Below are 26,443 nucleotides of genomic sequence, written 5' to 3' on the forward strand. Positions count from 1 at the left end.
TCGACACTTGGTCGATACATCGGTCGAGATGTATGTCGCAATAAAGTTCACTGGTACTTCCTCGAGTGTCGACCGAGTGTCGAACGAGTGTCGACCGACATATCGTTCGAGTATCGACCGACTCTCGACCAATATATCGACCGACTGATATATCGGTCGAGAGTACCGACAGATACAGAAAACATGATTCAGAATTCTTAAAAGTCGGAAATGGCCTGATAAAATTGTCCACTTTGTAAGGCATAACAATTCAGCATGAAAAGTACTCACGGAATTATTGACGTTTACGAAAACAATGCACATTCCGGATGACGTTGAGAATATAGTTCAGGGACACGTTCTGCGAATTCACGTGGCCGGTGGTAAGCGTGTGCATTGCTGTCTTGCGAGTCATGGCTTTTTTATTAATTAACAATTGGTTCATGCTTTAGCGTGCACTATCGAGTTATGGAGCACGCGGGAAGTTTGGAGAGCACGAAAGAAGCGTAAGAGTTGCCCGAGGCGATAGCCGAGGGAAACTCTAGCTTCTTGAGTGCTCTCCAAACTTCCCACGTGCTCCATAACTCGATAGTGCACAGCTGAAAGCATGAACCAATTGTTTTAGAACATAGCCGGTGGAATTGTGTATTAAATCCGACGCGAAAAACGGACAACAATATCAGTTGAAGCGAATCGTGACGGCGCTGTTTCCGAGTCTCCTTTTCCTTTGTTTTTCTCTCTTTCTGCCTCATTTAAGAGCTCTAGCCCAAAGGAAAAGGTCCAAACATTGTCTTCGTTTTCGGACTAGTAGGCCGAGTTTCTGTTTGTATCCATTATTGTCGCGAAATATATTATTTTTCCCCGTGCCAACAATGGCCGCTCGCGCGAAAAAAAAAGTTCTGGCGAAGTCGGATTTGCTGACGCTATCAGCGTGCACTATCGGGATTTTGAGCACGCTCACGTATAATGAATTTAATTGCGCGACTCTGCAAGCTATGTTCTAAAGGTAATTTCAGTCGCATTGTCTATAGCCTTGGATTGTACTAACAATTATCTCGATTAAGATTTGCAAATAATAAGAAAAAATTCAGACGACAATCTAGCTTTTAGGTCGATCATTTACACAGCCATACGATGGCGTTGCATGCTGGTCGTTCAGATAAATTTTTGTGATTTACTTCTTGACATGGTCTAGTGAACATCTCTCAATAATGAATGCGTAATGAAGATTCACGGTCTCCTGCCTTTTCTTCGTAAATTTGTCAAAAACATGAATCTCCGTGAGCTGGCGGGTCAAACAGCAGCTATTGATGCATCTTGCTGGCTTCACAAAGGTTTGAGTGTATCCTTCGCTCAGACTGGAAGGCGAGATAGGTGAAAAATATTTTATTTGTAAGTTGTCGATCCATGGAGAGGATGTTTACTTTTGATCTTGAAAGTGTCGCATTTTATAATTTCCTGGGTGCGGTGAAATTTTTCAGAAATGTTTAAGTTCAGTGAAGAAGGCTGGTGTTATTCCAATTGTTGTGTTTGATGGTTTGTCTTTGCCATCCAAAGCAGGCGAAAATGAGAGGAGACGAAGGTTATTCTGAAATGTTCTTTCATGATCGTCCTCCATGGGAATTTCATACCAAATTAATTGTCTAAAGTATCGTACCTTTGATCACACAGAGGAAAAGAAAACCTTATTAGAAAAGCCGCAGAAGACATTTCTCCCCAAGAAGCAAACAAGCTTCGAAGTCAAGCCGTGGAGATTTCGTTCGACGACATAACCGAGTGCATAAATGTAAGCTGATTTAATTCTTGTAATTTTGCTCGTCCATTGTTCCTGCATAATAAACACTGATTAGTTTGATGTAGATTTGTCTGGCAGCTCACTTATTTCACCCTTCGTCTCTTTCACTGATATCTTTCACAAGCATTTAACATTAGTATTAATATTAGGTTAAAAGGTGGGAACACACTATGTTAATGTTATTTATTTTTATGACAATTACAGATTGCACAAGTGTTCTCCTTAAGTTTTGTTTAGTAATCTGGATAACACCTTTGCAAAGGAACTTGCTGCTGGCATTGTTAACACCAATAATTTGGAAAAGGTCAACAGCTTCCCTGTGTTTACAAAGGTAGGTTTAAATCTATCATACATCTAAAATGATTTCTTGAAGATCAAGAGGAGTTTTCACGCTTGTGCTCATTTTAATTGTTTGTTTGTGATTGAAGGACATAACACATAACAACTTGATACTACAAATTTACTGCGTTATTATTGTTTTTCACATTACATGTTATGCAACAAAATTTTTCTTGCAGGTTGTAAAGAGAAATGAATCAGGTGGTCAATTGGCATCTTCAACTGAGCCTACAACCAATGGTATGTATAGTCTGGTGAACTTTTTGTATTACTATAGTGTTTGTGTTGTAACTTATTGCATCTAGCAAGAACTAACATATTTGGTAATCGAGATGCACATAGCAATTTTTAGGTGCTCTATTAAATGTAACTACCTTTACTTTTAATGGCTGATGAGTGGAAAGTGTACACAGGAATATTGTCTAAAAACTATGAGCAAATCACATTGGGCAGGCTTGAAATGTATACTGTGGTTATACATGAACATTTTACCAGTAATTCACCAACCAAGTTATTGTACTTTGTTTAAAGCAAGTTTAAATTTATTTATATTTTTTTATTACAGCAGATACTCAAAATGAGCACTTGAAAATCATCCATGTGGAGAGACATTGCATGATTTGCCAGAAAATTCCCTGCTTTCCTTTCCTTGCAATGGAATTTGCCAAAGTGCATTACAAGCAAGGCACAGAAACCAAAAGTGGTTTTGTGCAGAAGACAATGGCTTCTGAAGTCAAACAAGGAGAATACTTGTGTACCTCTCACTGTGAGATTGAAATTGAAGGGAAGAGCTACACAGTGTTGTAAATAAATTCGTCTTTATTAAAAAACCAACCGATAAAATTACATATCTGATGTTACAGTAAAAATATATATTGATGGGAAAAATGACAATGATTAAATTGAATAAAAATGATTAGAAATACATATGGGGTGTTTACACAGCTAGACTATATTAAAAAATTAATCTATTAAAAAAGTTTTGTTTAAAACGTTCATTGTTAACGCTGGGCCTGACAATGGATTTCCTTTGAATGTTTACAATATAGTCTTTGTACCTTGGGAGTAGGCTTTTTAATGGATGGTCATCATGTTTGAGGTTATAAAAACCTGAACCTAATAAAACCTGAAGATGGAGCAGTTACTTTCCTCTCCAACCCACAATTTATCAGCAGCCAATGATTACCTTTCTGATCTTGATGAGGAATGCAATGAAGATGATGAATCCGAGGAGGCACATGAAGCAATTGTTTCCACCAGCCATTACTTGCCCTTTAAAGTACTGGGAACATGCCATACAGCAGAGAGGCAAAAGGCAAGTGAAGAATCATATGAATACTTATACGAACACAACAGACCTTTATTTGTGAAACTCAGGCAGAATCAAACAATCTTTATGATAGAAATGCAATTGCTGTTTACATCATGGCATCATCAGAATACAAGAAAGTAGGGTACTTAGCACATGAATTAACACAATATTTGCATCCACTGTTAAAAGACCCATCTCTTGAGGTATCTGTGAACAAAATTCGCTTTTGCACAACTTTTCTTATGATTGATTTTTATCTGACAATTAACATCACCAGGAAAGGATTGTGGGAAAAAGCATTTTTCAAAGCTAGTTTTAAAGTCAAGTAGAACTAAAGTAAAAAAATTCATGTTCCTTCTGAAAACAACTTTTTCACCACCCTTTTGTTAAACATTTCCTAAAATCACTATAGTAGATGATAAATAGTAAAGAATTATAGGATTTTAATTTACAAATAGAAGGAACATTTTTTAGGGCTTACACAATGTACCTAACTAGTAAGTTTGATGTTTTCGTGGAAAAAGGCAGTTGTCTGTTGTCAGTTCCCTGGGGAGGTATGGATATTTTTAGGGACTACATATTTTGAAGTTATTGTGCCCTTTGCATTAGAGCAGGGGGTAATTCCACAGGGGCTCTGTGGTATTTTGCTCTGGCAGTTAACTGTCCTGTCTGTGGCATGGAAGCTCGCTCCAAAACAAATACACCTGGGTCACCTCCACGTGATATGAAAATTATTTAAGTCTTTCAGTGATGCCTTCTCCAGATGGCTGTTTGAATGATGGCAGCTCAAATTCACTGAAACGTTCATTTGCTCCAGTCCAGTAAAAAAAGATAAATCTGGATCGATGCGCTTATTAAATTCATTCAGAATTTTTGGGCTGCTCATCAGTGAACTGCTTAACATCAAATGCTTCTCCAACCATCTCATGCATAGTGGCTCTAATCCCTTCAACATCATCTGTTGTATTCAACACGACGCAGCTCCCTGCTCTTGAGATTAGCAACAAGACCAACGACAGCCTCTGGTGTAAGCAGTCACAGATACCTTTGATGGGCCTAATGAAAGAAATGATGGACAAAATTCAAAGTGCCTCCTATTAAACCAAAGTTCTTGAAGCCAGTAAAAAAAAAAGAAAAATGGGTGCCTGTGTCATTGAAATTCACGGCAATGGAAACATCAAGAGGAGAAGGAGAAACTTTTTTAACCCTTTTTTTCTACCTGTTCCACTATAAGAATGTCTTTTCGTGAAGAATAAAGTCCCCTAGCCCAAGAGCAAAATCCAATTGCTTTGGGCTATTAGACATTAACATCTTTGTACACTACTGGTTAATTATATCTTTGAATTTAAATGTTTCAAAACCATTTGATTCTTTTTTTGAAACAGGTTTCAAAACTTTTGAACCATGATATATCTATGGGGTCACCATAATTGCACAAATCTCCAAGACTGTTCCTATAACAAAATACATAAAACTATTTTTCTGCAAATGCACAAAAAAATTAATGTCAAGGGGCACATTGGAGCGCGGTCATTTCTAGCTGTAAATTAAAAGTGAAAGAAACATTTTAGGCACAAACAAACGTTGAACAGAACAGAGAAGTTTCAGGATCGAAACAAATAGTATTAAATTACAATACGAACCACAGGCAGCCCAAGCTCAGTGTGAGAGGTTAATCATTAATACATGTGGTTTCATATTGCTTAATTTAAAATGGCCGTGAATATGAAGGATTTGTATGGGATTTCTGGTAAACGGTTCAAGTTGATAAATACTCACTAGAATTATCAATAAAATACAGCTTACGGTATCTACTTTGCTTGTTTTTTTTTTTTTCTGTGTGGTTATTTTCCCGATCCATAGCGATTTGAGCGATTTCCTTTAACCCGAGTTTCCAACTGTAAGAGAAAGGACGGTCGTGTGTCACAGTGAAAAGGTACTCGCATCTTCGGCGTCCTTTTGGCTTGGATTTTGGAAATGAAATTGCCGCTTGGCGTCGGTTGCAGTGACCGGATTCCTCGGCGAATGAGATGAAATGAAACAAGGACGTATTGGCTTGGATTCGGCGTTGGATTTGTGGCTGCTTGGCCATTTTAAGCTGAGGATTTTTCCCCTCTCGCATCGGGCATCCAGTGGAGTGTGCAGCCTTGTCCTTTCTCTTACAGTTGGAAACTCGGGGTTAAAGGAAATCGCTCAAATCGCAAAGGATCGGGAAAATAACCACACAGAAAGTAAAAACAAGCAAAGTAGATACGGTAAGCTGTATTTTATTGATAATTCTAGTGAGTATTTATCAACTTGAACCGTTTACTACCCTGGTCCCAGAGGTTCTCTTCTCTCTCCCGGAGTACGATAATTCGGCGCGAAGCGCCGACCAACGAGCTGCAGAGCAGCGAGCGGAAAGAGAGATCCTCTGGTCAGCACCGTTGAGAATCTCACTTTCATGCCACCAAGGTTCGGGTGACAGCTATCAATCACGCCCCTTTCCGATAACCAATCAGAGTAAAGTACTAAAAATACCCCTGGGGGTAGGTGTAGTGTTTTTACTTGTATCTGGAGTGGGGGTGGGGAATATATTTTGTTTCGTGGCCGTATAACTTCACGAGTCTTGTTGATCACTGTTTACTGTTGGTTATATTTATGGAGTCTATTTCAAACGTACTATTTGAAAGTGTAATTGGAATTGTTTTCAACTTTGGCGTTCACAACAAGCCTAAAGCGGCGCATAAAATCTCGATTGATCTCGGTGAAAATATTCAATTGAGAATAGCCATTTATCTTAACGTTTTCGTTGCAAAGTCGGCAATAATCGTTTACCCGAGGGAAGAAGATTATAATCGGAGTTTTTGTTGGAGTTCGTACTACATGCGAGCTTGTCATTTGGCACGTGTAGCAAATATTTTGACAGATATTGTAAATACGACTATGAAACAAAATATATTCCCCACCCCCACTCCAGATACAAGTAAAAACACGACACCTAACCCCCAGAGGTATTTTAGTACTTTACTCTGATTGGTTGTCGGAAAGGCGCGTGATTGATAGCTGTCACCCGAACCTTGGTGGCATGAAAGTGAGATTCTCAACGGTCCTGACCAGAGGTTCTGTCTTTCCGCTCTCTGCTTTGCAGCTCGTTCGTCGGCGCTTTGCGCCGAATTAATTATCGTACTCCGGGAGAGAGAAGAGAACCTCTGGGACCAGGGTAACCGTTTACCTGAAATCCCATACAAATCCTTTATATTCACGGCCATTTTAAATTACGCAATATGAAACCATATGTATTAATAATTAACCTCTCACACTGAGCTTGGGCTGCCTGTGCACGAACACACGTGTTTACGTTCCTCCTATAAAAAATAGCACCACAGAATTTACTTCCACTATAAAACTACTTCGAATGTTTTTAAAAGCACCAAAAAAGTTGCTATTTTAAAAAGAAGGCAAAAAAAATCCTCGTGGTGATGAAAAAACACATTGCAATACTCACCCAACTCGCGCCTTTCCGCCGCCATCTTGAAAATTATCCATCCACAATGCAACGCGATCGTAGTGCGTACACCACCTGGTTTTCGAGATACGAAAACTAAGACCCCCTAAAATCGAATCCGTCGAAATACAAAGTCAAATTGTGTCCAACGTAGGTCTAGTCTGACAAATTATCTCCAGTCCGATCCTTTCCACCGAGTTTTAGGTCAAATTTAACGGTAAATTTAAGATTCTTAGTTTTCGCAATTTCGAAAATAGAATTACGAAACTATTGCTGCTGATTATAGCATTGTTCAGTCTGTTGAAATTTTTTTTTCCAACGGCATGACACTTGTTGAAATTCATTCATTGTGTGATTTTTGCTTAATTTAATTTGAGGGTCAGGAGGTGTACTCTTTGCAGGAGATACTTCTTTTCCCGCCATTCTAAATAATATTTTGTTTTTGGTTAAGGCCTAACCAGAAAAAGAGCTTGAAAATCCTTTTTTGTGCGTGATGTTTAGCCGATAACCCAACGAAAAACCAAGAAAAATACAGTAAATCTAGGGTTCAACTATTTACAACTTAAGTTTGTCATCACCAATGGGAGGGCTTTCAAATATTATTAAATTCTAGAATGGGTTGCTAAAAATTAAGCTACTGCTCGAACGGGGTACTATTTTGAGAAGAAATTCTTTATAAAAAGGAGCCCAAACTCGGAGACGCAAACAGTAGATACCCACCGTAGAAATTATGACTCGTGTACCCCTTCCTAGCCGCGCGCTACCCGCGGTATCGTCGGTTTTTAAAGGGCAAATAAAAAAATAACATCGACTCGCGATCGCGAGAGAGGTTTTGTGACCCCACGAGACTAGCAATTTCCTCCCCCGCTCCCCTCCGCGCGCGCTCCCCGCTTGTCTACGACAACCGCTGGACATAAACCCACTTGGGTGATAGTTACTGGTAACGCTATCTCGATCGCAGAGACACGAAAAAAACATCCATCTCCAATGGAAAGCCAATTTTATGATTTAAAGAATAATGAACATAATTAAAGAAAAATAGGGGTAAGGCGTATTTTCAGTGTACAATAAATACGTAGTCTATGGCTTTTATCCTCTTTTTAAAGCCTGTCTGCAAATTGTTAGCGGATCGTAGATCAACACGCGTATGATAGTAGTTTTTAGTTGTGTTACGGATTAGAGTATTTGAACGGTCGTAATTCGACTTTGTAGCAATTTTACAGATTGGTTTGGTGGGGGTCTTAGTTTTCGTAATGACGAAAACTCAGACCCCTAAATTTGCCGCTAAATTTGACCTAAAACTCGGAGGAAAGGAGATAATTTGACAGATTAGACCTGTTTTGGACACAATTTGACTTCATATTTCGACGGATTCGATTTTAGGAGGTCTTAGTTTTCGTAACCTCAAAAATTAAGACGGGTCTTAAGTCCTAGGTCTTAGTTTTCGAGGGTCTTAGTTTTCGTAACACCCGCTTCGCGCATGGTAATGGTGCGATACTTTGTCGAGCGAATATTGAAGAAGAATACTGTCGTCCTGTCACGAACGTGGGACAAAGTAAAAAGTTCTGAACAATCAAACCTCAGATCTTTGGATTCCGCGCTCCGATGATTTACCACAGAGACTATGGTGAGCAAAGCCGTTACTCGCTTTAAGTGTGACAAGCGTCCCGCAAAAGATGAAGGCGCTAGACATGAGCGTGGACAAGACTGACAAAGAACCTGAGTCCCCATGGGCAATCAACGCGAACACGTGGGTAGTCATTCACGTGGCTAGTCACTCACACATGTGTGTAGAAGTCCTCCACATCGACTCGTGCAGTTTAACCCACGTGGAAGGTTTACATACAGTTTGGAGTATAACTCACGTGGAAAGTTTTCTCGGTGGAAGGTTTACATCCAGTTTGGAGTAAAACTCACGTTGAAATTTTACGTCCAGTTTGCATCACACATCGTTGAGCTGTTTATCTGCACAGCTTCTGGATACCGTTTTTTGAGAGAAAAACAATGCCGGTAAGTTTAATGGTTTCTTTGTTTGCAATCACCAAATTCGACTGAGAATATCGACACAAGTCACACGCTTAAGCCACGTGTGGTGAGCACAGGTCACAACGTGAATTTGAGAGAGCCAGCTACACTGATATTTAATACATGTAAGCAAAAAGTATGTAAAATTAGTTGAGACCAGTTTTCATTCTGTACGAACTAGATCGCTGAGTTTTCAGTCCATGGGAAAAAAGACGGAAAGCAGTTCCTCTCTGCTGTTTATGTCTTCAAATATTCTTCCTTCAGGTATCGATGATGTCTTGAATCTTACAAACACTAACGCACTCCTGTACATAGCCTCGATGATGACATTAGGGTAATCGTAAGAATCCTAGCAGCTCCTAAGGATTTCCATATGCTGAGTCTAAAAATTATAAGTTTTTCTACGTGCAAATCCTATCCACAATGTATGAGAATGTAAACCTTGTTGTCTTCCTGAAGATCTTAGCTCTTCCTGAAGAGGCTTAGCTCTGAATTTGGCAAGCATATTTATAACTGTAATTTTACTGTTATCAACTGAGTTGATAAATGAATCAAAATTGGTCATCGGAAGAATTTGAAAGTTGACGTTTCGAGCGTTAGCCCTTTGCCAGAGCGAAATAATTGTGCATTGATGGTTTGAACGGAGTGTCTGCCGGCATGGTCAGTGTTAAAGGTCTTAAATAGGTTGGATCACGTTTCCAACCAACAATCTGTGTTAGATACTTTTCGTGATTGCCTTTTCTCGTGTTTTTGCTTGCGGCCAATTTAGGCAGTGTATTTGATAATCCCGTAACCAAATTACTAGAAATGTCTTTTGTCAATAATTTTGAAGTTAATGTTGGATTTGAAAGACCTCAGTTCACCGGCAAGGCTGACGATCAATGTACAGGAACTAGGTAATGTCAGTAAAGAGATTTCTTACATCTACCTGCTTGATCTATTTTTTTTGCAAAAGTGATATTTTCATCCTTTTGATGGGTGACAAAAATATCTCCACCAGAATGTTCTGGGTCAAGTGTTTCAAAACTTCTTAAAAAATTGATACATTTTCTACGACCTTCGATGACTTTCTTAAAGGGCTTGATAAATGCTCTTAACCTATATTTTGCTTTTTCGCTCAGAAAGGCAGAAATTGCTCGAGGTTGATAGAACTGTAGAAAGTTGCTCCAAACGCCGAAAGTTGCTGAGCACAATGGGACAGGCCTCGATCCGTTGACACATCTTCAATCTATGGTATGTGAAGCAGTGTTTTTCGCTTCTGTTTTAGACTCTATCTTGATTAATCGTAATGTAGTTGTAATGCTAAAGCTTGGGTGAAAAACTTCGAGGCGAATGTATATGAAATCTATATTAATTAATTAATTGTTGCACGGGCAATCTGTTCAGGGACTGCTTAACTATTTCAATCCCATGAGTGACCAAGACAGAATTTCTCCATACAATGCCAATCAAATATCAAGGGGACTAGTAATGACAATAAAGAAAATCAGTACATACTAAAACAGTGGATAGCGTTGAAGGCGCGCTCTGATTGCCTAGTCAAACTCCGAATATCCTTTGCTATTTACCTTCGAGCAACTCGGGAAAAAATGGCGTCCCGGTTTGCATCCGTGACAAGCGAAGAAATCACTCAAATTAACGACGGTGGTGTATATTATCTCACTGTTTTAGTATATACTAAAACAACTATTCACCTCAGTGTCGATGGTTAGCGGTGGATATTTACCTCGCCGCTTCGCGGCTCGGTAAATATCCACCACTAACCACCTCCACTTTGGTGAATAGTTGTTAAATATCAACTAGGGGATCATTAGTTGATCAGAAACCAAATTCTCCAACGCACCAAACTACAGACTAGGGAGAATTATCGACGAGATCTCAGGAGTGAAAAGGACAACACTTTCGCTCGGAACACTCACACATTATCTTGACGGAAATCACGACAGGTTTATCAGTTATTAATGAATAAAGGCTGATAGTTTCTAAAGAAACTGTTTGGGGCTGCGTCGGTGGGGGTAACGAAATAATTTGAATATATCAACAAAGTTGAAATGGTAAATTGGCCACCGTTACGGTTATAAAAGCTGACGTTTCGAGCGTTAGCCTTTCGTCATTCGCTCCGACGAAGGGCTAACGCTCGAAACGTCAGCTTTTATAACCGTAACGGTGGCCATTCGCTCCGTAACCGTGGTCATTCGCTCCGACGAAGGGCTAACGCTCGAAACGTCAGCTTTTATAACCGTAACGGTGGCCAATTTACCATTTCAACTTTGTTGATATATTCAAATTATTATCAGTTATTATGCAGACTGCTGTGGATCTACTTGATTCGGTAGATATTCACTTGTCAGTGGAAATGTACTTTTAATAACTCGTATACAGCTTGACCTTTATACAAGAAGTTAAATGACATTTCAGCAAAGTCAAACTCCGGACAAATGAAAGTTAACGCACCGGTATCTGAAGGGAAAATCAGCTTGGGAGATACGTAAGCTTTCATCAGATGCTAAGTTAATGATATGTTTTTTTGTTTTCTTGTCTTTTTTAAGGCATAAAACTAACAACTCAGCCTCATGCACTGGCAGAGGATAAACGATCATGACAGGTATTTCCTTTTGTGTATTTACTAGTTGCTTAGAATTTATCTCCAAAGTATGGAGATTTTATTATTTTAATTCTGCTTTTAATCAGCTGTGTATACACGCAGTACATGCAGCACACAAAGAGCACAGATTCATGGCGTTAAAATGATAAAACCCAGTTTGAGCCTGTTCCGGTTGACTTGACCCGTATAATTGTAGCGCAATTCCATTTGAACGTTTTTGACCATGGTTACCAAACAGTAGACATCAAGGGTGGGATAAGGATATGGGTTGCATTTACAAACCAGAGAATATCCGAGATCCAAATTCAAAACACTGATCCCCGTTTCGTTTCTTTAGGATCCATAGCACTTAAATTGTAGTATCAGAGCGTGACTCAGCTTGAAATAGTTACAGGAGCATGAAAATCTCGGAGCAATTACAGATTGAATACTGGGTCTCCGAGGTCCACATTAACAGCAGTGTACGAGAAAGAGAAAAATACAAACAATGCACCTCTGTGATTCGATGACTCTTTCTTCAATGAGCTTGGTTTCAACAAGGGTTTATTTACATTTGAGATATTGCTCGCTTGAGATAGTTAAGGTACATTCCTTGGTGTCTGAATGCAAATCTGTTTGGGTAACGTTGAAATGGTTTTTGGCCAAGCCTAGCGTATTATAGAAAGGTAACCTAAGTTAGCATCAGAATGCATCTCTATGCGTTTAAGGTGATGGTTTGTTTTCTAGTCTGTTTTTTTTTTCCTTGCACATTTTCAACGTGAAAGACCAAACTGAGTGAGAATTAGTCTCTGCGAGAGAAATTAAGATTTCAACCTTGTGCACGGATAGAGATAGAGGAATTGTCGTGAGAAGAGGTAAATATCATAATTCGATCTATTCCAGGCTTAGCGTTCACCGCTAAAGTACAGAGTCGTTCTCTAATCTGACCTTGCTTCAGTCTTGCGTTTCTTTGTCTCCCGCTTGGTTTTAAAGTCGATTCATACAGATTCAGTTAATTTTTAGGCTCTTAGTCCTTCTGAATATACGTCTTTTCCCGTGAAAGGGGGCTCTCGCAAATTACAAGAGGGTAAATCGTGATATCGGTTCACTCGGTGCTGCAACAGCACTTGAAATGCGGTGTTAGTGCGTGACTCAGCTTTACTGATCTAGTTGTCAATGCATGGAGATCGCGGAGCAACTAGAGATTGAGGTCAATTATATCTGCAGTCTTTTCGGACGGTGATATTTACCCAAGAGACGGTGGTGCGATTCGATGGCTCCTAAACTACTTCAATGAGCTTGCTTTCAACAAGGCTTTGTTTACGTTTGATAAAATGGCTGCTTGAGAAATTAGTCTCTAGTAAAAGATCAAGATCTCAACCTTCAACGTGAGAAGAGATAGAGAAAGTAGTTATCATGAGAAGTAAATATCATTGTTCGATATACTAAAGGCTTCTCTTTCACCGCAGAAGTACGGTCTTTTCCTCTAATCTGATCTCGCTTCATTTATGCGTTTCTTTGTCTCACGCGTGATTTTTAAGTCGATTCGTAGCAATTGAATGATTTTGAGTTCCTTTGCCTCTTCGTACATATTTCTTCTCCCGAGAAAAGGCGGGCTCTGGAATTCAAAAGAAGGTAAATATTGGCGGCGTTTCATCGGTTCTGTTTCATTGTAGTCAGGATATACAGCATCTAAATTTCAGCATAAGTGTGTGTTTCATCTTGAACTAGTTATAAGTGCATAAAGATCTCAGAGCAACAACAGATTGAATGAAGGACCACTGACCGGTTCTTAAGATCGAGAAATGACACAAGAGACAGTGGTGTGAGTCACTAGAATGTAAATAAGTGGCAGAGCAGCGCATTCTATAGTTTTATTATAGTTTGTGTTACAAAAACAATTCTTAATTAAGAAAAGCTCGGGTTAATTGGATGTAACGAGCAGCAAAACAAGAAGTCATTGACATTTGATTGTGTATACCTGAATTTTTCTTGGGACAGTTGATTCCCAAATCTCTGTGTTCCTAACATTACGCCAAAGTTTAGTTGATTCATCGAAAGGAATACAATGAAAAAAGGTTGATTAAAAGGATGACTCTTTTTTTAAACCCATCTCATTCGCCGATTTCGCATGATAGTTCTTTTGTTGTTGTGAGGATCAGCAGCAGTTTAATTTCAGTATTAGAGCGTAACTTAGCTCAAACTAGTTATAAAGCCTGAACTAGTCATATGTGCATGGAATTCTCAGATAAACTACAGACTCAATAAAAGGCCATCGAGGTCCACATTATCTGTAATCTTTGAGAACAAGGAATCACAAAAGGGCCCGTGGTTTTGAAACCGATTCAGATCCATTTCATTGGTTTTTAACTCGTTGGTCTTTCTCTATATATGCTTTCCCAAAAATGAGAGTTCGCAGATAACGACAAGTTAAATCCCAATATCGGTTTATCGAAACTGTTTCGTTCTGGCCAGGATCAGTAGCAGTTAAACTTTCATATTAGAGTGTTACTTAACTTAAACTAGTTAGAAGTACATAAAATTCACGGATAAATAACACATTGAATAAAGGGCCATGAAGGTCCACACTGTCTGCAGTCTTTGAGAACGAGGAATGACACAAGAGACAGTAGAGTGTTTCATAAAAATAAAATAAGTGGCCTTGCATTCCTCACCTTTCCCAAAAAACTCTTAATAAAAGGTCGTGGCAATCAGTGGATGTAACAATATATAGAGCAAGGATGTGTTGACATTTACTTGAAGGTGGCTCCATTGTACACAAGGCTTATTATTCCCAAGTTTTCGGGTTCCCTATTCTGCCAAAGTCTTGTCGATTTATTAAAAGAAATACTGGTACAGACTTCTTCTCTACTATTGCTTCAGTCGTGGGTTTCTTTGTTTTCGGAGTGGTTTTTACGTCCATTCCTATCCATTTCATTAATTTTTGGCTCCTTTGTCCTTCTGTTTGTGTTATTTTCTCAAATGGGGGCTTGTTTAACGAGGTTCCTTTAAATAATGGTTTATTTATGTTTGAAATATTACTCGCGTGAAAAAGGAAAATGTGTCGTCCTTACTGTCTGAATAAAAATCAGTTTAGGTGATGCTGCAATTTAATTTAATTTAATAATAAGTTCTTATATAGCGCATTAAAATTGAACTGTATGCGCTTTACAATTACAATTAACAAAACTTCAATAAAAATCCTATACATGCAATTTTCGCTACTCTATCTAAACTAATGAATTATTACGTGTTATACATATATTTGACAACGTACGATATCGAAAAATCTGGTGGCTTAATTTTTGAAAAGATAAGTTTTCAATAAGCGTTTAAAGGAGTCAACAGAATCGGCGTTTTTTATGCATTCAGGTAGTTGATTCCACAAATACGGTGCAGTGTAGGAGAATGCTCTTTGCCCATGCCTTTTAGTTCGAATTGTTGGGACCTCAAGTATATTCATGTTTGATGAACGGAGGTTTCGTGCTGGAATATATCGACTAAGAAGTTCAACAAGATAGGTTGGAGCCATGTCATTTAGTGCTTTGTATGTTATCAACAGTTTCTTGAATTGAATTCGCTTTGTGACCGGGAGCCAATGAAGTTTCATAAGTATAGGTGTTATACTGTCTCTTGATTTAGCACCGATTAACAAGCGGGCAGCTGTGTTTTGGATCCGTTGGAATTTTTCGATGTCACAAATCGGTAGACCGTACAATAGGCTATTACAGTAATCAAGTCTCGATGAGATGAAGGCGTTTATCAGTCTTTCATTTTGCTGCGTCGAGAGGTATTTACGAACGCGACCAATATTTCTGATTGCTAGAGACGACGATTTACAGATGGAATTTATATGCGAGTGTAAGTTCATCACAGAATCAAGCATGACGCCTAGGTCTCGGACAGTATTAGATAAATTAATGATATCATCTCCAATATTGATATTACAGAAAGGAGGATTTTTTGAGAAGCGTGAGAGGAAATGAATGATTACTGTTTTTGAAGAGTTGCACTGCAATATTCTGTCAGAGGAGTTTATCTTTATGTAAAGTTGGGAATCATCAGCATATATCATACAGTTAATGCAATGTTAATTTTGGCTAAAGAAAACGCAATCCAAGATGCGTAAGCTTACATAAGAATGCATCTGTGCACCTTCGAGTTGATGATAAGTTTTCAAATCTGTATTTTCTTGCAGAGAATCAACGTGCACGAGGAACCTGAGTGAGAAATAGTCTCAGGAAAAATATTAAGAAATACACCTCGTGCATGTATAGAAACAAAGAAAGTAACTTAAGCAGACTGAGTAAATATCCTGACTAAACCAAAGGCAAAGCGTTTACCTACTAGCTGAAGACCTTTTTATGGCCTGTCTCAGTCTCGTGACACTTCAGTGGCTGAAATGACCGATGTTCCAAGAGCGATCAGTAAAATTAAAACCATGTTAAACTTATGTAGAATTATGCGCACCACACGTTACAACACATGGTACATTTGGTTTACTAACTACTCAAAGTGTTTTGTCTTGATCAGTGTTTCATGATTAGAGAGAAAAGAAAGGTTGTGAATCATTGGTTGCCAAGATTCTTGAATGAGCTTGCTTTCAACAAGGATTTATTTACGTTTTAGACCAGTAATGGTCACTTGTTGAAGTGACTTCAGTAGTATTTAAATATCAGTATGAAAGTGTGACTTAGCTTAAACTAGACATAAGTGCTTCAAATTATCGGATGAACTACGGATTGAATGAACGGCCATCTTTGAAAACGAGGGATGACACGAGGCACAAGAGTGTTTTTTAAAAAAATGTAAATAGATGGCCCTGCATTCTATAGTTTTATTCTAGTTTCTATTACAAGATATCTTTTACCTTCTCAAATAGGTCTTAATAAAAGCTCGTGGTAATTGGTTGTAACCGGAGCTGCAAAGAAGGATTTCTCGACATTTGCTTGAATGTATATACCTGGATTATTGACTCCGCTGATTCCCAAAGTTTTGTTTTCCTTTTATTACACCAGTCTGGTCGATTTATTAAAGGGATGTTCGGTTGATGAAAGATATGACTGCTTGTTTAAACCCATTTCATCGCTGATTTCGATGCTTCACATCAGTGAGTTATGGCTAAACAACTTTGATACATAACTATGCATCGTTGCAGTGCGCTATTTTGTTTTCAATGTCTGTGTCAAATAGCATTATAAGACGTGCTTAAAACGAGGCGTTTCGACCTTTTTCAAATGTTTGTTCAGGCTTGGTTCACGATAGCTGTAAGGCGAGGTACTTTAGAGCAGGTACGAAACACTAGAACATTAAAGTACAGCCAACAAAACGCCACTCTGTTTTCAATGTCTCTGCTAGGCAGCATTACGAGACCTTCTGTTTTCAGTGTCTGTACTGTGCAGAAGTACAAGACGTCTCTAAAACGAAACGTTTTTAATTATTTCATACTTAACTTTAGTACACATCTTTGTACAGCTCCTTAATGAACTCAGTGAGTCATGAATGTCGACTATGCAAATGAAATAATTCTGAACAAAATGAATGATCTCAACACAGCTGTCTGATATTGAGCTAAAGTGTTGTGCAAATCCGTCGAAAGGGAAGAGATGGTAGTTTTCAAGTTTCAAGTCGATTGGGAATATTGAGCGTTTGGTATGTACCCGAAGTGAATCATCTTGCGTGCAATAAAAACTTTCCCGCTTAACATTGGTATTCCTTGCCGTTCGGTTCTAGCAAAGAGGAAAAAATTCCTGACACAAGTTCAACATTTTATCTCGGTCCAAATAACATATTTAATTCCACAAACACGACTATCCCAAAAAATCTGAGGTAAAAAGAGCCTGTTCCACGTTTCTTTTTTATCAATTTTGTCGAGTTGAGAAGGTGGGAAACACCGTTACTTACCACCGTTGCTCAAGCATAGGGTATTATAGGAAGCCTAAGTTTGCATTAGTCTCTGCGAGAGAAATTAAGATTTCAACCTTGTGCTTGGGTACAGATAGAAGAGGTAAATATCATGATTCGATCTATTCCAGGCTTGGCATTCACCGCTAAAGTACAGACTCATTCTCTAATCTGACCTTCCTTCAGTCTTGCGTTTCTTTGTCTCGCGTGTGGTTTTTAAGTCGATTAAAACAGATTTAGTTAATTTTTAGGGGCTTTGTCCTTCTGAATATACGTCTTTTCCCGTGAAAGGGGGCTCTCGTAAATTACAAGAAGGTAAGTCATGATATCGGTTCACTCGGTGCTGCAACAGCACTTGAAATGCGGTATTAGTGCGTGACTCAGCTTTATTTCTTTGTCAATGCATGGAGATCGCAGAGCAACTAAAGTTTCATATTAGAGTGTTACCTAGCTTAAAACGAGTTAAAAGTACATAAAATTCGCGGACAAATAGCAGATTGAATAAAGGGCCATCAACGTCCACACTGTCTGCAGTCTTCAGTTGAGAACGAGTGAAGACACAAGAGACAGTAGAGTGTTTCATAAAAATGAAATAAGTAGCCTTGCATTCATCATCATTCCCGAAAAACTCTTCATAAAAGCTCGTGGCAATTGGATGTAACGATATATAGAGCAAGGATGTGTTGACATTTACTTGAAGGTGGCTCCATTGTACACGAGGCTTAATATTCCCAAGTTTTCGTGTTCCCTATTCTGCCAAAGTCTTGTTGATTTATTGAAAGGAATTGAAGAAAAGGAGCTCGATAAAAGAGATGACTCCTTTTTTAAGCCTATCTAGATCTTATTTGCCGATTTCGCATAATAGCTGACACCAGTGCCTATTGTCTAAAAAACCATGATACAGCGTTGCAATGCGCCATTTTGTTTGCGGTGTGTTCGTTTCATTCAGCATTATAAGACATGCTTAGAACAAGATATTTTAACGTGCACGACCAAGCTGAATGAGTTAGAAAATTAATATTCAACCCAATGCATACGTAGAGATATAGAAAGATAAGCGAAAAGAAGTAAATATTGTGGCTCTACCGCAGGCTTAGTGTTCACAACAAAGGTACAGAGTTCTTCTCTAGTATTGCTTCAGTCGTGGGTTTCTTTGTTTTCGGAGTGCTTTTTACGTCCATCCCTATCCATTCTATTAATTTTTGGCTCCTTTGTCCTTCTGTTTATGTTATTTCCTCAAATGGGGGCTTGATCGACGAGGTTACTTTCAACAAAGGTTTATTTATGTTTGAAATATTGCTCGCTTGAAAAAAGGTAAATGTATCGCGGTCTTTACTGTCTGAATAAATATCAGTTTAGGTGATGCTGCAATGTTAATTTTGGCTAAAGAAAACGTAATCCAAGATGCGTAAGCTTACATAAGAATGCATCTGTGCACCTTCGAGTTGATGATAAGTTTTCAAATCTGTTTTCTCTTGCAGAGGCTCAACGTTTACGAGGAACCTGAGTGAGAAATAGTCTCAGGAAAATATTAAGAAATAGACCTCGTGCATGTATAGAGACAAAGAAAGTAACTTGAGCAGACTGAGTAAATATCCTGGTTAAACCAAAGGCAAAGCGTTTACCTACTAGCTGAAGACCTTTTTATGGCCTGTCTCAGTCTCGTGACACTTCAGTGGCTGAAATGACCGATGTTCCAAGAGCGATCAGTAAAATTAAAACCATGTTAAACTTATGTAGACTGATTATGCGCACCACACGTTACAACACATGGTACATTTGGTTTACTAACTACTCAAAGGGTTTTGTCTTGATCAGTGTTTCACGATTAGAGAGAAAAGAAAGGTTGTGAATCATTGGTTGCCAAGATTCTTGAATGAGCTTGCTTTCAACAAGGATTTATTTACGTTTTAGACCAGTAATGGTCACTTGTTGAAGTGACTTCAGTAGTATTTAAATATCAGAATGAAAGTGTGACTTAGCTTAAACTAGACATAAGTGCTTCAAATTATCGGATGAACTACGGATTGAATGAACGGCCATCTTTGAAAACGAGGGATGACACGAGGCACAAGAGTGTTTTTTAAAAAAATGTAAATAGATGGCCCTGCATTCTGTAGTTTTATTCAGTTTCTATTACAAGATATCTTTTACCTTCTCAAAAAAGTCTTACTAAAAGCTCGTGGTAATTGGTTGTAACCGGAGCTGCAAAGAAGGATTTCTCGACATTTGCTTGAATGTACCTGGATTATTCACGAGTCCGCTGATTCCCAAAGTTTTGTTTTCCTTTTATTACACCAGTCTAGTCGATTTATTAAAGGGATGTTCGGTTAATGAAAGATACGACTCCTTGTTTAAACCCATTTCATCGCTGATTTCGATACTTCACATCAGTGAGTTATGGCTAAAGAACTTCTTTTCAATGTCTGTGTCAAATAACCTTATAAGACGCGCTTAAAACGAGGCGTTTCGACCTTTTTCAAATGTTTGTTCAGGCTTGGTTCACGATAGCTGTAAGGCGAGGTATTTTAGAGCAAGTACGAAACTCTAGAACATTAAAGTACAGCCAACAAAACGCCACTCTGTTTTCAATGTCTGTGCTAGGCAACATTACGAGACCTTCTGTTTTCAGTGTCTGTACTGTCCAGAAGTACAAGACGTCTCTAAATCGAAACTTTTTTAATTATTTCAGATACTTGACTTTAGTACACATCTTTGTACAGCTCCATAATGAACTCAGTGAGTCATGAATGTCGACTACGCAAATCAAGTAATCCTGAACAAAATGAATTATCTCCACGCGGCTGTCTGAGAAAATTCCTGACGCAAGTTCAACTTTTTTTCTCGGTCCAAATAACATATTTACTTCCAGGTAATGCGAGTTAAAAAGAGACTGTTACGCATTTCTTTTTTATCAATTTTGTCGAGTTGAAAAGGTGGGAAACACCGTTACTTACCACCGTTGCTCAAGCGTAGTCTATTACAGGAAGACTAAGTTTGTATTAGTCTCTGAGTTAGAAATTAAGATTTCAACCTTGTGCACGGGTAGAGATAGAGGAATTATCGTGAGAAGAGGTAAATATCATAATTCGATCTATTCCAAGCTTAGCGTTCACCGCTAAAGTACAGACTCGTTCTCTAATCTGACCTTCCTTCAGTCTTGCGTTTCTTTTTCTTCCGTGTGGCTTTTAATTCGATTCATACAGATTTAGTTAGTTTTTAGGCTCTTAGTCCTTCTGAATATACGTCTTTTCCCGCGAAAGGGAGCTCTTGGAAATTATAAGAAGGTAAATCATGATATCGGTTCAATCGGTGCTGCAACAGCACTTAAAATGCGGTGTTAGTGCGTGACTCAGCTTTACTGATCTAGTTGTCAATGCATGGAGATCGCGGAGCAAGTAGAGATTGAGATCAATTATATTTCCAGTCTTTTCGGACAGTGAATTACCCAAGAGACGGTGGTGCGATTCGATGGCTCCTAAACTACTTCAATGAGCTTGCTTTCAACAAGGCTTTATTGACGTTTGATAAAATGGCTGCTTGAGAAATTAGTCTCGAGTAAAAGATCAAGATCTCAACCTTCAACGTGAGAAGAGATAGAGAAAGTAGTTATCATGAGAAGTAAAAATCATTGTTCGATATACTAAAGGCTTCTCTTTCACCGCAGAAGTACGGTCTTTTCCTCTAATCTGATCTCGCTTCATTTATGCGTTTCTTTGTCTCACGGGTGATTTTTAAGTCGATTCGTAGCAATTGAATGATTTTGAGTTCCTTTGCCTCTTCGTACATATTTCTTCTCCCGAGAAAAGGCGGGCTCTGGAATTCAGAAGAAGGTAAATAACGGCGACGTTTCATCGGTTCTGTTTCATTGTAGTCAGGATATACAGCATCTAAATTTCAGTATAAGTGTGTGTTTCATCTTGAACTAGTTATAAGTGCATAAAGATCTCAGAGCAACAACAGATTGAATGAAGGACCACCGGTTCCTAAGAACGAGAAATGATACAAGAGACAGTGGTGTGATTCACTAGAATGTAAATAGGTGGCAGTGCAGCGCATTTTATAGTTTTATTCTAGTTTGTGTTACAAAAACAATTCTTAAGAAAAACTGGTGGATGTAACGAGCTGCAAAACAAGAAGTCATCGACATTTGATTTTGTATACCTGAATTTTTCTTGGGTCAATTGATTCCCAAATCTCTGTGTTCCTAACGTTACGCCAAAGTTTAGTTGATTCATCGAAAGGAATAGAATGAAAAAAAGGTTGATTAAAAGGATGATTCTTTTTTAAATCCATCTCATCCGCCGATTTCGCATGATAGTTCTTTTGTTGTTGTGAGGATCAGCAGCAGTTAAATTTCAGTACTAGAGCGTAACTTAGCTTGAACTAGTTATAAAGCCTGAACTATTCATATGTGTATGAAATTCTCAGATAAACTACAGACTCAATAAAAGGCCATCGAGGTCCACATTATCTGCAATCTTTGAGAACAAGGAATCACAAAAGAGACCGTGCTTTTGAAAGCGATTCAGATCCATTTTATTGGTTTTTAACTCCTTGGTCTTTCTGTATATGTGCTTTCCCCAAAAATGAGAGCTTCGTAAATAACGACAAGTTAAATCCCAATATCGGTTTATCGAAACTGTTTTTTTTTGGCCAGGATCAGTAGCAGTTTCATATCAGAGTGTTACTTAGCTTAAACTAGTTAGAAGTACATAAAATTCGCGGATAATTAACAGATTGAATAAAGGTCCATCAAGGTCCACACTGTCTGCAGTCTTTGAGAACGAGGAATGATACAAGAGACAATAGTGTGTTTCACAAAAATGAAATAAGTGGCCTTGCATTCATCATATTTCCCAAAAAACTCTTAAGAAAAGCTTGTGGCAATTAGATGTAACGAGATATAGAGCAAGGATGTCTTGACATTTACTTGAAGGTGGCTCCATTGTACACCAGGCTTATTATTCCCAAGTTTTCGTGTTCCCAATTCTGGCAAAGTCTTGTTAATTTATTGGAAGGAATAGAAGAAAAAGAGCGCGATAAAACAGATCACTCCTTGTGTAAACCCATCTAGACCTCATTTGTCGATTTCGCATGATAGCTGACACCAGTGTTTTTTGTCTAAAGAACCATGATGCGTCGTTGCAATGCGCCATTTTGTTTGCAGTGTTTTCGTTTCATGCAGCATTAGAAGACATGCTTAGAACATGATAATCAACGTGCCCGAGCAAGTTGAACGAGCTAGAAAAATCAAGATTCAACCTCGTGCATAGGTAGAGATATAGAAAGAGAAGCGTAAAGAAGTACATATTGTGGTTCTATTGCAGGCTTAGTGTTTACCACAAAGGCACTGACTTCTTCTCTAGTCTCACTTCAGTCGTGGGTTTCTTTGTTTTCGGAGTGGTTCTTACGTCCATTCCCATCCATTTCATTGATTTTTTTGGCTCCTTTGTCCTTCTGTTTATGTTATTTCCACAAATGGGGGCTTGTTCAACGAGGTTACTTTCAACGAGGGTTCATTTATGTTTGAAATGTTGTTCGCTTGAAAAAAGGTAAATTTATCGTCCTTAGTGTCTGAACAAAAATCAGGTCAGGCGATGTTGCAATGTTAATTTTGGCTAAAGAAAACGTAATCCGAGATGCGCAAGTTTGCATAAGAATACATCTGTGCACCTTCGAGTCCATGATAAGTTTTTGAGTCTGTTTTTTCCTTGCGGAGGTTTAACGTGCACGAGGAACCTGTGTGAGACATAATCTTAGGAAAAATATTAAGAAATAGACTTCGTGCATGTATAGAGACAAAGAAAGTAGCTTGAAAAGACTGAGTAAATATCCTGGTTAAACCAGAGGCAAAGTGTTTACCTACTAGCTACAGACTTTTTTCTGGCCTGTCTCTCTCATGACACTTCTTGGCTGATATGACCGCTGTTGCGAGCGTTCAGAAAAGTAAAAACCAGGTTAAACTTATGTAGATTTATGCGCACCACACGTCATAACACATGGTACATAAGGTTTAGTAACTACTCAAAGTGTTTTGTCTTGATCTGTTTCAGGATTAGAGAGAAGAGAAGTGTTGTAAAAATTAGCTCCCGAAATTCTTGAATGGCTTGAGTGAATGAGCTAGCTTTCAACAAGGATTTCTTTACGTTTTAGATCAGTAATAGTCACTTGTTGAAGTGACTTCAGTAGCATTTAAATATCAGTATGAAAGTGTGACTTAGCTCAAACTAGACATAAGTGCTTGAACTTCTCGGATGAACTACGGATTGAATGAACGGCCATCTTTGAAAACGAGGGATGACACGAGGCACAAGAGTGTTTTTTAAAAAAATGTAAATAGATGGCCCTGTATTCTATAGTTTTATTCTAGTTTGTATTACAAGATATCTTTTAACTTCTGAAATAAGTCTTAATAAAAGCTCGTGGTAATTGGCTGTAACCGGAGCTGCAAACAAAGATTTCTCTACATTTGCTTGAATGTACTTGGATTATTCACGAGTCCGCTGATTCTGAAAGTTTTGTTTTCCTTTTATTACACCAGTCTGGTCGATTTATTAAAGGGATGTTCGGTTGATGAAAGATATAACTCCTTGTTTAAACCAATTTCATTGCTGATTTCGATGCTTCACATCAGTGAGTTATGGCTAAAGAACTTTGATGCAAAACTATGCATCGTTACAGTGCGTTATTTTGTTTTCAATGTCTGTGTCAAATAGCATTATAAGACGTGCTTAAAACGAGGCGTTTCGACCTTTTTCAAATGTTTGTTCAGGCTTGGTTCACGATAGCTGTAATGCGAGGTATTTTAGAGCAGGTACGAATTTCTAGAACATTAACGTACACCCAACAAAACGCCACTCTGTTTTTAGTGTCTGTGCTATGCAGAAGTACAAGACGTCTCTAAAACGAAACGTTTTAAATTATTTCAGATACTTAACTTTAGTACACATCTTTGTACAGCTCCTTAATGAACTCAGTGAGTCATGAATGTCGACTATGCAAATGAAATAATTCTGAACAAAATGAATTATCTCCACACGGCTGTCTGAAAAAATTCCTGACGCAAGTTCAACTTTTTTTCTCGGTCCAAATAACATATTTACTTCCAGGTAATGCGAGTTAAAAAGAGACTGTTACACGTTTCTTTCTTATCTTTTTTTGTCGAGTTGAGAAGGTGGGAAACACCGTTACTTACCACCGTTTCTGAAGCATAGTCTATTACAGGAAGACTAAGTTTGCATTAGTCTCTGCGAGAGAAATTAAGATCTCAACCTTGTGGATGGGTAGAGATAAAGGAATTATCGTGAGAAGAGGTAATTATCATAATTCGATCTATTCCAACCTTAGCGCTCACCGCTAAAGTACAGACTCGTTCTCTAATCTGACCTTCCTTCAGTCTTGCGTTTCTTTTTCTTCCGTGTGGCTTTTAATTCGATTCATACAGATTTAGTTAGTTTTTAGGCTCTTAGTCCTTCTGAATATACGTCTTTTCCCGTGAAAGGGGGCTCTTGTAAATTATAAGAAGGTAAATCATGATATCGGTTCAATCGGTGCTCCAATAGCACTTAAAATGCGGTGTTAGTGCGCGACTCAGCTTTACTGATCTAGTTGTCAATGCATGGAGATCGCGGAGCAACTAGAGATTGAGGTCAATTATATCTGCAGTCTTTTCGGACAGTGAATTACCCAAGAGACGGTGGTGCGATTCGATGGCTCCTAAACTACTTCAATGAGCTTGCTTTCAACAAGGCTTTATTGACGTTTGATAAAATGGCTGCTTGAGAAATTAGTCTCGAGTAAAAGATCAAGATCTCAACCTTCAACGTGAGAAGAGATAGAGAAAGTAGTTATCATGAGAAGTAAATATCATTGTTGGATATACTAAAGGCTTCTCTTTCACCGCAAAAGTACGGTCTTTTCCTCTAATCCGATCTCGCTTCATTTATGCGTTACTTTGTCTCACGGGTGATTTTTAAGTCGATTCGTAGCAATTGAATGATTTTGAGTTCCTTTGCCTCTTCGTACTTTTTTTCTCTCCCGAGAAAAGGGGGTCTCTGTAATTCAGAAGAAGGTAAATAGACGTTTCATCGGTTCTGTTTCATTGTAGTCAGGATATACAACATCTAAATTTCAGTATAAGTGTGTGTTTCATCTTGAACTAGTTATAAGTGCATAAAGATCTCAGAGCAACAACAGATTGAATGAAGGACCACCGGTTCCTAAGAACGAGAAATGACACAAGAGACAATGGTGTGATTCACTAGAATGTAAATAAGTGGTAGTGCAGCCCATTCTATAGTTTTATTCTAGTTTGTGTTACAAAAACAATTCTTAAGAAAAACTGGTGGATGTAACGAGCTGCAAAGCAAGAAGTCATCGACATTTGATTTTGTATACCTGAATTTTTCTTGGGTCAGTTGATTCCCAAATCTTTGTGTTCCTAACATTACGCCAAAGTTTAGTTGATTCATCGAAAGGAATACAATGAAAAAAGGTTGATTAAAAGGACGACTCTTTTTTAAATCCATCTCATCCGCCGATTTCGCATGATAGTTCTGTTGTTGTTGTGAGCATCACCAGCAGTTAAATTTCAGTACTAGAACGTAACTTAGCTTGAACTAATTATAAAGCCTGAACTAGTCATATATGTGCATGAAATTGTCAGATAAACTACAGACTCAATAAAAGGCCATCGAGGTCCACATTATCTGCATTCTTTGAGAACAAGGAATCACAAAAGAGAGCGTGGTTTTGATAGCGATTCAGATCCATTTCATTGGTTTTTAACTCCTTGGTCTTTCTGTATATATGCTTTCCCCAAAAATGAGAGCTTCGTAAATAACGACAAGTTAAATCCCAATATCGGTTTATCGAAACTGTTTTGTTTTGGCCAGGATCAGTAGCAGTTTCATATCAGAGTGTTACTTAGCTTAAACTAGTTAGAAGTACATAAAATTCGCGGATAAATAACAGATTGAATAAAGGTCCATCAATGTCCAGACTGTCTGCAGTCTT

The 26,443-nt window shown here is 38.4% G+C and overlaps 2 protein-coding genes, 1 long non-coding RNA gene and 1 pseudogene across 10 annotated transcripts in view; 2 read left to right on the forward strand and 2 right to left on the reverse strand.

Moving 5' to 3' along the window:
• LOC111321995 (uncharacterized) overlaps positions 1-26,443 on the reverse strand; it is a 34,101-nt gene that overhangs the window by 5,708 nt on the left and 1,950 nt on the right. The gene's annotated exons all lie outside the window — the stretch shown is intronic.
• LOC111321996 (uncharacterized) lies at positions 981-8,674 on the reverse strand. Its single transcript, XM_088736364.1, has 3 exons — positions 8,492-8,674; positions 6,913-7,018; positions 981-4,481 (listed from the first exon to the last, which is right to left on the reverse strand). Exons 1-3 carry the CDS (start codon positions 8,672-8,674, stop codon positions 4,423-4,425), a joined length of 348 nt encoding a protein of 115 aa, XP_088592490.1. The 3' UTR covers positions 981-4,422.
• Positions 996-4,473, forward strand: LOC148741187 (uncharacterized; annotated as a pseudogene). The gene is made up of 8 exons (XR_015991247.1): positions 996-1,352; positions 1,441-1,561; positions 1,651-1,765; positions 1,899-1,923; positions 2,002-2,105; positions 2,293-2,353; positions 2,679-2,920; positions 3,230-4,473. The product of XR_015991247.1 is annotated as an uncharacterized LOC148741187 (transcript).
• Positions 8,785-23,916, forward strand: LOC111322021 (uncharacterized). Of its 6 annotated transcripts, none has more exons than XR_015992571.1 (5): positions 8,785-8,922; positions 9,119-9,201; positions 10,063-10,170; positions 11,487-11,542; positions 23,482-23,916. It is a non-coding gene; the product is annotated as an uncharacterized LOC111322021 (long non-coding RNA). The 6 variants fall into 6 exon arrangements; XR_015992572.1 differs by lacking the exon at positions 23,482-23,916 and adding an exon at positions 18,907-20,037; XR_015992575.1 differs by having other exon boundaries at positions 8,908-8,922; positions 10,059-10,170; positions 23,482-23,912.

Source organism: Stylophora pistillata, chromosome 1 (genome assembly GCF_964205215.1).
Source record: "Stylophora pistillata chromosome 1, jaStyPist1.2, whole genome shotgun sequence".
NCBI lineage: Eukaryota > Metazoa > Cnidaria > Anthozoa > Scleractinia > Pocilloporidae > Stylophora > Stylophora pistillata.